Source organism: Acartia tonsa, chromosome 7 (genome assembly GCF_053477335.1).
Source record: "Acartia tonsa isolate MP-2025a chromosome 7, ASM5347733v1, whole genome shotgun sequence".
NCBI lineage: Eukaryota > Metazoa > Arthropoda > Copepoda > Calanoida > Acartiidae > Acartia > Acartia tonsa.
Window position 1 is genome coordinate 29,004,848 of NC_137266.1, and position 16,646 is coordinate 29,021,493.

The window sequence follows — 16,646 nt, forward strand, 5'->3', positions numbered from 1 at the left end:
AGAACAGTCTAACAAATAAAAGGATGAACAGTTATAGGCAGATAAGAAGAGAAGACTAAAGTACAAAGAATCATTATGCAGAATCACAAAAAGAGTAGTTCCTAATTTGTCCTATCTAATTTGTAATTTCCTATCTTTAAATGCAGCAAAGAATAGTTATTTCTCGCATCGTATTATAAACGGCTTTCCCCGGATATAGAATGTACAATTATAAGATTAAAAATAGTTTTTTTAGCACCGAGGTGCCGAAGGCACCGGCTAAAAAAACTGGTTTTAATCTTATGATTGTACATTTTTATATTCGTAGAAAGCTGGATATAATACGATGCTAGACAAAGTTTTTTTTCGTATGGATGAGAACCGGTTCCTATCCACCGGATTCGAATGAATACGAGAAAATAATTTTATTATACAATAAATCAGAATGAATGCATAGCATTGTGAACGGACAGACGGATATCTTGAAATATAGAATAGCTTTGCTACTAAAATAATTATAGAAAAGAAAAAGTCATATAAATTGTACAACAAAATTGGGTTAAACTAGAATAAGAACCCTTATATTAAGCAGAAAGACAAACAAATGTAAATCCACCTCTCCACCCTCAATATAGCGTGTCATCAGTACCACAAAATTATTTTAATAGCCAATTAAAAGTTGCTGTACTACACTTTTTGACTTCAGGATATTATTCTTTTGACATTAGGTTAGTGGCCAAAAATAGTTTAAATTAAATGTTAAAAATGTTTTTTATTTTATTTTTGTCAATTAATTCAATTTGTGTTGTTGATATTTAGTAGGAAATAATGGCACACCTCTTAATATACTTCCTAATTCCAAAGTTTGGGTTGTTACAAAGTTATTCATATTCTATTATTTATTCTTTTTGGGAGAAGGTTATATTTATTAAACTTTTTACGTCTGTTTGTTTGTATCACCATTAGTAGCACAACTACTCTATAATCAATGCCTGTATGTCCGAGTAAAATACGAAATAAGCGCTCCTCATGGAAATAAAATAATGACAATAAATGCTACCTTATAATTACACTTGAAAGTAGCAGAACGTCCATAGTCAACAACTTGTTGTTTTGGCTCCACATCCACATCTAGGGGCGCTGAAAAAAGAAACAGATTAATTAACACGATGAAATCATTATATAGTATCAAAATGTTTGTCTATTTGTCTGTGTATTTGTATGTATGTTTGTAACGAAGGATCTTACTAACTGATATGGGTCTATTTTACAGGTTAGCTTCTCATAGGTCCTGGGAAGGTTTATAACTATCTTGGGGAAGAGTACCACTACCCTACCCAGAGAAATCGTCCCTAGAATTTTTTTTTAAATCTAAAATTTAAATTTAAGAGTTGGGTTAACGCATTAAACTTTCCCCTCCTCAAGTGCCCCTAGAGGTGTTTTTACAAAATTACATTAGTTTCAATTTTCTGTTTAACATTTTATTAAATGTTTAGCACAGCGAACCCAGCGCCCCTTTATTTTAAAATAAATTGAAAATAAGGGGGATGGGGGTAGTTTTCCGTGTATTTGGGTTAAATTGAGTACATAGAAAACCACTCAAAATTGACAAAAATAAACTAATAAAGCTTTTCAAAGTTTTCTGAAACCAACAACAGCCAATAAATTTAACCGCAGCAGCAATGTAAAGCTGTGGCTGCTAATAAGAAAAAATCCGCAATCGAACCCCCCCGATTTTAAAAAGGCAACCCTGAATAAATATCTATTGCATTTTCTAATTATCAGTTTAATCTAAGTCAAGCTAAATATAAATAAATCAATCAGTAACGATTATCTTAAATCATTCAAACTAAATAAACACATTTATTAAATATTTTTTAATATCAAAAACATATATATCTAATTAATATGCTTTGTATTAAAATATTCAAAAATTTAAAAAATGTATCAAAATCAAAGATGTTTTGGAAAAAGAATCCATTATTACATTTCCGTTTTTCTAATTTCATTATTTTGAGGCTTAGCCACTCTCTTACCTAACCATCCGTCAATTATTTTATCCATTTTTTAGCTTAACACAAAAAGCATTATAAATAAGAACAGTAAAGTGTAATACAGTTATAATATAAAAAATCTAATGGGTTGAGACATTAAAAATAATAAATGTGATAGCCGGTCGGACGGACATATGACTTGATAAGATGAAGTAGCTAGGAATTTAAAAATAAACCAACTTGCTCGAAATTTCTGATATCTTAAAGCTTGACTGATAGACTGGGCAGATTACAGAGTAGATTCTTTTCTAATAAAGACAACTGAAAACACTCACACACACACACAGACACACACACACACACACAAACCCATACACAAACACTCATACACAAAAACTCACACACACAAACATATTTAGGTAAAATGCACGAAAGTTGTTTGAATATTATGCACAACATGCATAATATTACAGGGAGGAAGGGGACATTGGTCTATTCATTACACAGGTCCCCAAAGTTTTATAATAACGTTTTCTTATTCGTCGGCTCAACAACTTTGGGGACTATATTACATTTTGATTGGTTGGTTCATTAAGTTGAGTGTTCCAACGTTTTAATCACTAATTGTAATTTACAGAATAGGTAATTTTGTGTATCATCATTAATTTATTGGCCATTGTGTTATCCCTTCAGATCCCTGATATCTAGTCAAAGTATCCTAAACAAGGATAATTATGTACTTAAGTAGCGCAGTTATGTCCTTACTTTTAGCGTCTGTGTGTACAAGTCTGAACAGTACAGGGTGCGTGTATGTGTCTATAATGCTTATTGGTGAAAATACATAAAAGGATTTTTTCAGCATGACTTTGAAACTGATTAATATCTGGTGGATTATAATCGGCTCTCAGTTATACTGAAAAATCATGTATAGCGTAGTATTACAGACAATTTTCACGAATATTAAAAAAGTAATAAAATTGATACCAGTTTTGTTATTTATCGTTTTAATATCCACAGATAGCTGTCTATAATACGATGCAATAAATTACGATGATTTCACTACCCCTCCAAATTTTTATAATTGAAACTCTTGTTTTAGTTGCTTGTATTTTTATTGAATAAGCAATATGTCGACTTCTCCCTTTGATTTTTAGACAATTTTTCTGCTTCAATTCGAACTACTTTGAATGTACAAGACCTTGAACTCTAAAATTGGAACAACATTGAAAATTAACACCAACACACATTCATTCAATTCATCATAGTTCAATAAAAAATGCTATAACTTTTATTTTCTCGAAAGTATTTAATTTGGATCAGGTTCAGTTCACGGTAAAATATTCCTGGTAAAGATGGCAAAATTATGACTATTTCAGAATAAAATATTTTAAAAATAATTATTACTCAGGGATCTAAAGGGATAAAACAATGGTCGATAAATTGATGTACATTGTACATCCCCAATGATGATACACAAAAATACCGTTTTGTAGATTGGTTGAAACTTAATTAAATAAAGCAACCAATCAAAATTTAATTTAATTCCCCAAAGTTGTTAAGCTAACGAAGAAGAAAACGTTATTTTAAAACTTTAGGGACTAGTGTAATAAACAGCAATGTCTCCTCCCTCAAGGTTTTTACTTCTCGAAAGACAAAAATATTTCAAAATCACTAAATTTTTACATATTTGTTTGATACATGAACATGTAAATTCTAACATAAGTCAATAAAAAAATATAAAATCTAATGTAAATAAATCCTAGAGGTCAAAAAAGTGTGACAACATAAAAATTGCGTATGGCAGCCTTGAAAAAGAGAACTAGCCTATAGGAAACGGAAACTGTATTTAGGCAAAAAACAGAGCAAAACAGTGGGACGAGTAATGTGCGTTTTTGCACAATGGGTTGTTGTGGGCTGCATTTTTATTTGCACATAAAACATTAATTTGCATCAATATCAAACAGGACTGAACGTGAAGATATATAAGTTTTCCGGAATTTTAATGTTAGGGGGAGATTTGAAATCTGCATCAAATTTTAAGGATTTTTGATAAAATTCGTTTTTTGTATAATTCTTTATCTAAAAGCGGAAATGCATTTTAAGTTAATTAATTTTGACCAATAGGATAGGTGGATTTTAAACTACCTGCGCTCTAATTGGTTGAATGATGTACGCCATCCAATCAGAGCGCAGATTTTTTAAAATCCACCAATCACAGATGCCAAAATTAATTAACTTAAATTGCATTTCCGCTTTTAGATAAAGAATTATAGAAAAAACGAATTTTATAAAAAAATCCTCAAAATTTGATGCAGATTTTAAATCTCCCCCTAACTTTATAATTCCGGAAAACTTATATATCTTACTGAACGTGTTAGTAGCTACAATTCAATGCAAGATAAATGTTGAAAAAACAAGAAGTTTTCTGACATTGTTGCTTGCTATCCTATGCACAATTTTAATCCTATTTTAAAGAGTAGTTTTTTTTGTCTGTAGCTTAATATTTCAAAACCACTGAACTTATCAAGTTCTCCTTTTTCAGGAAGCTTCTTGTAGATCCAGGTTGGTTTTATGCTATTTTCATACATCCTTACTCCTTCGAATACAGAGAGATGGTAGGAGCACAGCAACTGGTATTTAAAAATTGGTAGCAACTGAACAAAAATCTTGGTTGGATGAAGGCTACAGGTGAATTTTTATAATCCAGCAAATCAGATTAATGTCCCATAGTGAATGAGCAGTTTGTTGACAGGATGATCAAAAATCTTGACAACGAGGGGGGGTTATGATACACCCCCATCCCACTCCGCACTAAAAAAATGCGCAAAAAGTGGGCAACAATCCTACCCTTGAAAAAAATGCACTGCAAGGCTCTTCCTTTATGCAAATATATATTTTTTCATGAATATCATCCAAATGATTGGTTGTTATGAAAAAAATTCTAGGACCTTAAATTCAGTGTTCTCTCAATAACATTAGGTACTGTATTTACAATAACAAAAAATCTAATGAAAGCAGACAAAAAGTCAATGAATCAGGAAGCTAAATGGAAATCAAAACGAATTCAACTTTTAACTTGATCTATTCTGAATCCTATTTATCAACCTACTGGTATGTTTTAAATAAACGTGCTGTATTGAAAAACATATCCATATTCAAATGTACACACAGACATATTTATATAGTTTATGCTTAATATTAAAATATTTAGTATTGTGTTGTTTCTATGGTTTCTCTTTGAAATTAAACTAATTATAACATATCCTCTCAAGAAGGGAGATATGTATTCTCAAGAAATATATCACGGTTGGACCCTCAGATGTCAAAACTTTATTTTAGTGTTTGGCCAAAATGACTTTGCAATTGTATCTGTAAGTACGTCTAATAACACCCTTTGCTATTTTTAAAATCCTAGAAAATTTTTTTTGCAAGAAAATTGCATAAATTTGCAACCTTTTTTAGAACCACTACATAACTCGAGTTTTAAAACTTTTTATATAAAATCCTTTTTACAAAAAATATCAATAATTACTTAAAATTAAACCTGAAAGAAAAAAAATCTCATTACACGTGTTAATTTGCATGTTTTAGGTCTTTTTTTGAGGAAAGTATAACTTCCACATTTTTGACAATAATTATATTTTTTTAACATTTCAAAGTAAAATATAATAAAACTTAAACGATTTTTCTTGAATTATCAGTTGAAAATTTCATCAAACATGCAATTTAAGTGATGAAAATTTAATAAAATCATTTTTTGAATGTTTAGAATTACCAATTTTCTACATTTAAAACAAAATGTTAACAAAATTTAAAAACATTTTAACATATAACTTCAAAAATCAATAACATTTTATAAAAAGATGTTTCAAAAAATAAATCATTAAAAGGTATTAAAATGCATTTGAAATTACTTAAAATTAAAACGAGAACATCTTTTTACACTGTATTCTGTGTGATAGAGTTTAAATGACATGATTATTGAATGAAATATTTCCTAAACTCATTAAGCCTTTTTGTGACTATATTAAAAATAATTTATTTTGTTTTGTATTGTTTTTTTATTCAAATATTTGACAAAATTTTCCCTACGTCAATAAAATAAAGTCAGTTTTTTACTGTTTCCAGGTTTTTCTTTATAATTATAACAATTAAATATAATATAAATCTTCATTATCTTTTATTTGAATTATCATACACATTAAAATGTAAAGTATAAGCTAGAATAGCACTTTTTTCAACGAATATTTTAATGACATTATATCAAAATAATTCCTCTTAAATATCACACAACATATGATTGGGAAGTATAGCCATTTCTTGGAGGTATAATATTTACAAAAATACCATTAATTCTGTTTTTATCAGAAGTTAAAAAAATTGAACAATTCTAAAACAATGGTTGGCTGTCTAGATATTGAGTACACTAAGACTACGGCTCTGTTCTATTGAAATAACGTTGCAAAAAGAGGGGTTCTGAAAGTAATCTACCTAATTATTTTTAAAGAACCAACAAGTACTGTCAGTATCTTTTTTCTTGTAATCTAGCAGACAATCAAATCATAACACAATTTTCATGATAAAATATTCAGGTTTCAACTTCACATTTTAAAAAATATACTGATCAATAAAATGTTCAAAATTTTACTTTGTACTAATTGAAAAAATATGTTGTAATTCTTATTTTAAAGTTACATTTTTATCCCTGACAAAATCATAGACGACTTTTAAAGGCATCTTATCTAAACTTTTTGAAGAAAAACTTAAAAACGTTAATTAAGTATTAAAACTATTTTCTTCGATTTTTCTGAAGTTATTATCGCATTCTATGGGTTTTTTATTATCATTTACTTATATCGAAAGTGCCAAACATTGTACCCTAACTTATTCATTTAATAAAAAACCAAGCGTGATATATATAAGAAATAAAAGTACTAGTAGCTACGCTCCTAGCGACCTATAGGGGCTCTAGAGTTAGAAGCGATAATTCGACCCCTTATTTTAGTTTAAGAGAGAAGTAAAAAAATGTTGGGGGTATTTTTTTCCTTGGGATATTTATCTTATAAGGGTGTTAGTACCCTCTCCCAAATAGTTATAAAATATTCCCTGGACCTACGACAAGATTCATTGTAAAGGAGAACCATATCAGTCAAGGGGTTAGCGAGATCTTAGGCTACAAACACACTCACAGACAATCTGATACTTTTATATAGGGATATTTCATACGTACACAATTTTTAGTTATTTTTTGGTTATTTTTGCCATGGATTATATCAGATTATAAAAAAAAAGTTTCTTTAGTAAAAATATGATATTTAAGTAAATATTAATATGATATCTAAAGTTGTCTAAGAATTAAAATTCCAACTGAAATACCTTTCAAGCTTTGATATACTATTAATATTGATATTTCATATCATGATAATTTTATGGATACATATTACATGTATCAAATTGCACATTTTCCCAAGGATAAACAGATTATTAAATAAGACATTTAATATTTTTTTAAAAGTTAAATAGCAGAGCCTGATAACTACCAATTGCTGAAGAGCCTTTTTTTACATATGATATAATTAAAACTAGAATTTTAAAATTTAAATATTTGCACCTATAGAACTGCATTTTTTTCTAAACCTAATATTAGCTTACAGTTTATAACTTTCCATTGCAAATTATCAAACACTTTATTTAATGTACCTTTCTTATATTCTATGAAAACACGTAGCCCCTTTCAATTTAAAACACATAAACATCACATATTGAACTATGTAAGTTTATGTTTCAATGAATAATGCAAAAATAAACAACATAATGTTTTTATCACTAATTTTATAGAATGTAATGTGTATTATATAACATAGTAAATGTTCTAAAAGCTTGTTTACAATTTATCATGCATAAAATTTCAGTATTTTCAAAATATTCAACGGAAATAATATTTATAAAAAAAGTGATTGCTGATTAAATGTTAAAAAGACGCACACATCTTTTTAATTATCTTATTGGCTCCTAACAGGTTTTAGGCTATGTTGCACTTACATCCATTTCTACTAAGTACATTTATCACAGTATTTAAATGTGACAAATAATTTTGTAGACAATTCAAAAACAAATGAATTGTGAAAAGAATTTTTAGAGAAAAAGGATTAAGTAAATTATCTTTAAGAACTACAAATTAAATTAAATTATTTAAAGACATTTTTTTTGCATCATGGGTGTGTAATTCTGGATGGACGGGGATGGGGGGGGGGGGCAGTCACCATCTGTTAAAATATATTAGGTGGAGAGTCAAACCCTACCCTTTCAACACGTTAAGATTCATACCCTCTTGCAAATATCTCTGAATGCGCATGATATGCAATTGTTTATCTAAACAATATTTTAGATAATTACTTTGAATTTTATTGCCCTAAGTATGAAACATTTTAAGATTATTTATTAAATTTACTTATCTTTTTACATGTGAACAATTTAGTTCCCCCTTTTTTCTAAATGTTTATGAAGATTAATGACTCGCCCCGTGTGCCTGTGTGTCTCACACACTAGTTCACAAATAAAAGAATGATTATATTTATAAAAGTATGAAATTTACTTACAATAAAATTATAATTTTTGGGTTTCAGGATTTCTGGCCAAGTCAAATTCTATTCTATGTAACAATAAATTAGGTTTAAAGATGTTAAAAATATACTGATGTAAAATAATGGACGGACGGTTTGATAGCCAAATTTAGCGGCTTCCAGGGATCCTTCATTTAAACTAAATATCCTATCCACAATAAGATCTGTTATTGTAAGTGGTTTCTATGTAACACAGATTTTTTGTCAGAATTTAAGGAATGATTTTGCTGATTTAAAATTTTTTTTTTAAAAAGGCAAAAAGTATAGCAGACAGAGTTATTAAGCAGACACGTTCATTCATGATTTAGTTATTTACCATTTCCCATGTTTTTATATTTCTAAATTTTTATTGCAAATTAATGTGAGAATTTTTATAAAAATGAAATGGCTTTAAATTAATACAAATATCTTAAGGTTTAGAATTAAACTTTTTATAAATAAAATATGTAACCCAAAGATGTGAAATTTGAAGTTATTGAGTCAAATTATGGCTTTTTCAAAAAGGATACTTGCCCTACTTTAAACACATAGCATTTGGTTCCAGTAGATTTAATAAATTAATGAATTTGTCTTTTTTAATCAAATAAAACTACCTTTATCTTAGTCTACAAACAAAACCTAACAACTAATATCATTCATCAGTTTTAATGTAGTTTTCAGAGAAGCTTCATACTAGTTCCTGAAAGCCTAAAAATCCAGATTATACCAACAACGAAATTAATTCGTAAAACAAATCACGAAACCTATGCAAGATTATGCTGTCGTTGGGTACCAACACTTGAATAGAATTGACGACCTTTTTATATGCCCCCAAAATATTATTTTAGATTTATTTCGCTTGTTGGCTATACCTTATTCCTGCTAAATTTCGTACCTGTAACAGTTAAAACAGTTTCGACACTCTCGCCACCTACAGAATTATTGACCATGCATAGGTACTTTCCAGAATCCGATACCTTGGCCTCCAGAATTATCAGGGTGCCTCCAACCTGAAAACAAAAACGATTATGCGCATAGGAACCAAATACAACATTTGATTGTAAAAATATTTCATTGGTGTTTTTTAGAAGCTAATTTTCTCTATAGTTTACCAAGTCTGTGAGTCAGTCAGTCACACTATGGGGAAAAGTAATTTTCTCAGCTGCTATCTAAGATACACTGCTGATTTTTAAAAAGATTCCCCTTACCAAAAAGCATCGAACATACAACGTACTTTTTCCGTCAGGCAGTCGGTTATGCCACAAAAGAAATTTATATATTGAAGTGTAGGTAAAAGTTTCTAGATTTTCCATATTTTTTATGACCACTGAACATATGATCTACAACTCATTTTGTCTGTTTGCCCATACATGATTATTTTTGTACTTTGGCACTTGGATATCGTCATTTTTGTTTATAAAATTAAAATAGTACCTGCTTTACTCTTTCGTTTAACTTGACTGGTTTCTTGATGGGTGTACCGTCCTCAAATTTATACCACCTAATACAAAAAAGAATTAAAACCTCAAAGTATTGTAAGTATACTTTGGATGTGTCCGTCCGTGCGTATGTCCGTAATTGATTGTTCTGAATTTTTAAATCCATTTCAATGCTCGCATAATAGCTCCTGTAACAATGAGGTACAATCTTAAAAACGTTGTATTTCTTAAATGTTTGCAAGTCCTTTAAATTAATTTTAAACATGTTTTAAGGTTTTATAAAACAAATTGCAGAAATTTGCTATGTCAAAATTATAGGATAAAAAGGTACATACAGCTAGTTTAAATTTGTCTCTTTTCAAAAGCGTATTTAAATAGTTTTGCAGCAAACTTACTTTAATTTTGTTTAGACTTTTACATTTATATTCTGCCTTTTCAGTTTTGACACTCTACAAGTGTTGATTTTTGTTTTTCCTGCCGTTTCAGATCTTCACTTTTATGGATGTTATCAACTTGTCATTCTTGTTTGGCTACAAATTGTTTTTTTTTAATAAATAAAATTACCTGTTATTTCAGTAGCGAGTTTTTACATATTTATACTTACCTCAAATGAGTATCCAAAATAACAAAACAACAAGCAAAAAGGCAAAGAAGAAAACCAGCCAGTTAGAAAAAATAAGATCAAAGATGTTTCCTAGTGTTATTTGATACTCAACAATCACAATAACATTTCTACTCTAGCCACCAAAATAACTAGCTGTAATAGTCAGATTTCCTGAATAAGCCTCCCATACTATCAACACTCATGAGGGTATGAAGGGAAGATAAATATAAAAACCACATATCATAAATCCGCCAACTGAAATTGGAGAATCCCACAATTCAAGAAAAATCTTCCAAAGCACAATATTATATCCAGAAATCGATGGAATAAAAACAGAATTTATTCAAATCATTGTGTGTACAAAAAAAGTATATATACTCAGTTATCAAAAATAGCATTCTTAGCTTGATTAGACATCATATGTAAACATATCAAAATAATATATGTATGCTTTTAAGAGCTAGAACCCCATGAAAGAAAATGTACTATAAACCTTGTTAGAAAAAGGGTGCCACTCAACGAAATTGGAATTTCATACAAGTCAGAGTTGGCATCTAATGTAAAGCATTATTTAATCCCTGACAGGATGTGTCGAGATATTCTTATTTCCTTAGTTGACAAAGTCAATTAACACTTCCCTTTATCCCCTAACAGGGCTAGGGATTACGGTTTTATAAAACAAACAGAACAGGGAAGATTTATTTTTGTATTATTGTTTACAAATAAGTATAATTTGCTGTTTACTTCTTTGTTTTAAAGGCATAGTTTTTCAATATTTAAGGTGAATCCGTCCAACCGTTAAAGCTAGCTATGATTAGAAAATTTAGGCTTATAAGAATAGTCCTAAAGGTTTTATACCTAGTTATAAGATTCCTGAAACATCAAGGGATTTCTACTTTCAGAACTGTTAGGACACCAAAATTTAATATGATTTAAATTGTCCTACTTTCTGAAAGCTGAATGGTGATTTCTAGGACGTTAATAATAATGTCAATGAATACATTAACATAAAGCCTTCTGGATTTATGACAATTTTATGATACTAGGTTATTTTGTCCTAATGTATGATTTAAAATCTTTTATTGGCGTTTGCATCATTATTCAATAATCCTAGTCACTTTCCTTCTTTTTCTAAACTACATCCTTTAATTAGTTTATCTAATATTAAGTCACCTTTTTATCCGTAAAATTATAATGAAATGTTTATTAAATGAAAAGTTTATTTTTGAAACTCAAGTTAAAATATTTCAAGAATTTAAAAACATCTTGTTGTGTATTTAGCAATTATTCAAACACTTTTAATTAGATAAATTAAAACAAGGATGACAACATCCATAAAAGCGAAGCTTTAAAACGGAGAACAAAAGAACATTGTAGAATGTCAGAACTGAATAGGCAAAATATAAATTCATAAGTTTTGACAAATTTGTTTTGCATTGTCTTATAACAAACAGTTTCATTTAATTGACCCTAGCTTAGAAACATCAGAAGAGTAGCACCTTTACAATTAAAATTATCGTTTTATCTAAAATAGTCTATTCTTGTACTAAAATCTCTAAATATAAGAACCTGAATTCAGGTAATGGAAAACCTTGTCCTTGACAAAGCAAGGACAGAGCAGAATGAGAGGCTCCAGTTTTTCTGACAAAATTATCTTCTGGCACCTTGGGTATACTGCTTCCCATTGGCTCTAAATTTAATATTTGTTTAGTACAGAAAATATTGCAATAAGCAACCCTTAAAGCTTAAAAGAAATATTTGATATTCTCAAGGACTGGAATTGTGAAAGAATTATAGTGAAATACCTAAAAGTAGGAGCTGGAAATCCTTGGCCCTCACAATTAAGAGCTATCATTGAATTGAGTTCATAAGACTTCATCCGAATATCTTTGTTATTTATGTTGGGAGAAGAACTACCAACAGGTTCTGAAATTAATTTTACTTTTATCCCAAGTTTGGGTTATAGTAATACGACACCCCTTGATGCTGTTTCTTTCTCCTACCTGAATTTTGGCATAGGATAACCTTGGGCTGGACAAAGTTGGCTTAGGGTGCCACCCTCTTCACGCATAAAAATGCTTCCCTTTGATTCAGATGAAAATTTAGGTGCTGATCCACCAATGGGCTCTGAAATTTATATGAATTGACTACCTGAAGCCTGGGACAGGGTGGGCTTGAGCTGGACAACTTAGTGATAAAGAAATTAAAGATTTCTTTGTCTGGAAATACTCTATACCAGTAGTGGTTATCTTTGGCATTGATCCACCAATAGGTTCTAAATATTTTAATTATTTGAAACTAACTTGAAGTTAATAAGTTACCCCTTGAGCTGAGAACTTGACAAATTCTTTGAAGTTACCTAAAATCTGGAACAGGATGAGCCTGAGCTTGAGATAAAAGTGACAATGAAGATTGGGATGGAACAATCCGAAACAGTTTTGACTCTGTAGATAATTTGGGAATGGATCCTCCAATTGGTTCTGGAAATAAGTATCTACTAAAGATTAATTGTACTAAATTACCCCTTGAGCTGAGCAAATTTTTAAACTGGACAAACCTGAATTCTGGATAAGGAAACCCTTGAGCATTGCAAAGAAGAGATATGTCAGAGGAACTTTTGTGATAATAATTTGTGCCTGTTCCTTCATTTCCAAACTTTGGCACTGAACCACTTATAGGCTCTGAAATATAAGGTTATGTTGGCTTGAAAATATACCTGAAATCAGGAATGGGAAACCCTTGAGCATTACAAAGTAGAGATAAAGCAGACAAACTGGGATACTGATAATTAGTGCCAGATCCTTGGTTTCCAAATTTTGGAACTGAACCACTTATAGGCTCTAAATAAAATAATGCTTAATAATCTACCTGAAAGTTGGAATGGGAAACCCTTGAGCATTACAATGTAGCGATAGGTCAAATGAGCTTTGGTGGAAGTGAGTTGTGCTTTTCAAATCATTGCCAAACTTTGGAACTGAACCACTTATAGGTTCTAAAATATAATACATTCACTTTTAACTACCTGAAAGATGGAATGGGAGACCCTTGAGCATTGCAAAGTAGAGATATGTCTGAAGAACTTTTGTGATAGTAAGTTGTTACGGTACTCTTTCCTTCATTGCCAAATTTGGGAACTGAACCACTTATTGGTTCTAAAGAAAATCAAATGTGTAATAGCTGTAAATACCTGAAAGATGGAATAGGAAACCCTTGAGCATTACAGAGAAGAGATAGCTGGGTTGTTGACTTTACAATAAAAGTACTAGACTTATCATCACTTGTAAACTTAGGGCTGGAGCTTCCAATTGGTTCTGTAAAAAATCAAGCCTTTTACATACCAATTTACTATGTATATGCACCCCTTGAGCTATAACATGTGTTAAAATAAGTTAAATCTACCTAAACGATGGTATGGGATAAGCTTGTGATGCACAAGATAAGCTTATTTTAGAGTGACCATTGCAAATCAAATTCTTTGTATCACTGTCCAAAAACATGGGTCGTGAACTTCCAATAGGATCTGAAATTCATTAATATTACATACCTATAAAATGGAATTGGAAACCCCTGAGCAGGACAAGATAAAGATATTGAAGACTTGGAAGGAAACAACATGTATTCTGTTATTTTAGCTGGAAACTTTGGTGCAGATCCAGAGATTGGCTCTAAATTTAGTGGAATACTTAATACTGATATAATCAATGATATGCTGGGAAGGCAATCAAGAGCTGTAGGAAGGGCATACATTTGCAATTACCTAAATTCTGGTTTTGGTGAACCTTGAGCAGGACAAATGAGACCATGAGATTTTGAAGATCCAATAATAAATGATCCTAAACTCACTGATGAAGAGGTAAATTTAGGAGCAGATGAACTTACAGGCTCTGAAATAAAGTCTATGATGTTAAAAACTGGAATAATAAATACCTAAAGCCTGGGACAGGATAAGCTTGAGCTGGACATGATAAGCTGAACTTAGAATGAACAGGAACATTTTCAGTTTTTATATCATCATTAGAAAACTTAGGAAGGGACCCACCAATAGGCTCTGAAATGTTAGGGAGTAAGTTACCTAAATTGTGGTATTGGGAATCCTTGAGCTGCACATGAAAGTGATAGGGATGTGGATACTGGAAAAGCTAAGTTTTCAGTGGCAGATGATGAAAGTTTTGGCGTAGATCCTGCCAAAGGTTCTAAAAAGTAAAAAAATAATGCTTTTAAGAAAATCCAGTTGGTTTTGGAAACCCTTGAGCTGGACATGTAAGACTATGTGGAAGTTTAGACTTTACAGTAAATAATCCAAGATGAGCAGAAGTTGATGAAAATTTTGGCATTGATGATCCAATAGGTTCTGATTAAACAGTTTTTTTTAATAACTTACTGTAATATAATGGATGGGCACATTGATTAAGTGTATAAAAGCAATCAAGACTGTTGATGTTTGTAAGTACCTAAATTGTGGAATAGGTGAAGCTTGTGCTATACATGTTATGCTGTATGCTAAACCTATCTTAGCTGTGAAGGATGAAGACCCAGAAGAAGAGGAGAATTTTGGCATCGAATAACCAACAGGCTCTGCAATAAGCAGATTGAATAAAACATCTTAAAAAATACCTATACTGAGGCATGGGGGAACCATGAGCTGGACAAGTTAAACTGTGAGCAATTTTAGATGGAATCGTAAAGGTCGCAGAATCAGCTGATGTTGAGAATTTAGGACCTGATGATCCAACAGGATCTAAAAACAATAAAAAAAAATTATCCCACCTAAAATTTGGAGCTGGCGAACCTTGAGCTGGACAATTTAGATTATAAGTTGACTGTTCATCAATATCAAAATTGCCAAGAGAATTAGAAGTTGAACTGAATTTAGGTAAGCTGGATCCAACAGGTTCTAAGAAATAAATAAATAGTTTAATGTCATACCTAAAGTTTGGGATGGGGTGGCCTTGAGCTTGACAACCCATGCTCAAAGGGGTTGATTGCTTGGAGACCTTCACTTCAATTGATACTGAAGATAACTTTGGCAATGAAGAACCAATAGGATCTAAAATATTACCTAAAAGTTGGAACTGGAAACCCTTGAGCTGGACAATTTAGTGAAAGTGCATATCCACCAACATTTACAAAGCCAGAAGTTACCATATTTGATGGAAACTTAGGTGCAGATGATCCAATAGCACCTGTAATAGTCAATATCTATAAATTACCCAAAATTTGGTAGGGGATATGCTTGGGCTGGGCAAGTTATGGTTACTCTGGAACTGGACTCTCTACTCATAGATGAGGAATCAACATCATTACTAAACTTTGGCAAGGAGCTTCCAATTGATTCTAGAAAGGAAAATTAATTCAAAATTACAAACCTAAAACTTGGCACAGGATGCCCTTGAGCAGGACAAGTAATAGATACTTGTGTATTCAACTGTCTTAGGATCTTAGAACCATCAGTTTCACCAGCAAATTTTGGCAATGACCCTCCAATAGGCTCTAAAGTAAAATTTATAAGTTTCTACCTGAAATTTGGAACAGGAGACCCCTGAGCTGGACATGTAAGACTAAATGAAGACATCTGGTCTTCTTGAATTCTATTTAAATCTGTCCTGCCAGAAAACTTAGGCATAGAGCTTCCAACTTGATCTAACAAAAAAATATAGCCTGTAAACTTTTTACTACCTAAATGCTGGAATGGGAAAACTTTGAGCAGAGCAAGTAAGACTAAATTTGAAACCACTTTTAACTGATATTCTGTTCAAATCATCCTGACCAGAAAATTTTGGAGCAGAACTACCCACAGGATCTAGAATGGACAAAGTTAAAGATGTATAAAACAATTTGAAACAGACAAACCTTGAGCTGAACTTTGACATGTCACACATCAAATAAAAGATGTTTAGAATAAACCAACATCAGTTGAAACATATTAACTTTACCTAAAATAAGGAACAGGAGATCCCTGAGCCACACATTTCATCCTGACAGATCTTTGTGCAGGAATATCAAGAAGTGTCAGCTGACTTTCTTTGGG

At 31.0% G+C, this 16,646-nt stretch overlaps 1 protein-coding gene across 1 annotated transcript in view; it reads right to left on the reverse strand.

Moving 5' to 3' along the window:
• The window catches only part of Dscam1 (Down syndrome cell adhesion molecule 1), a 134,756-nt gene that overhangs the window by 44,636 nt on the left and 73,474 nt on the right, over positions 1–16,646 (reverse strand). The window contains exons 10-13 of the mRNA XM_080168100.1: positions 13,641–13,770; positions 10,010–10,076; positions 9,471–9,585; positions 1,040–1,119 (exon numbers count right to left, since the gene is read on the reverse strand). Of these exons, the coding sequence (XP_080024226.1) occupies positions 1,040–1,119; positions 9,471–9,585; positions 10,010–10,076; positions 13,641–13,770 (392 nt within the window). The remainder of the gene's footprint in view (positions 1–1,039; positions 1,120–9,470; positions 9,586–10,009; positions 10,077–13,640; positions 13,771–16,646) is intronic.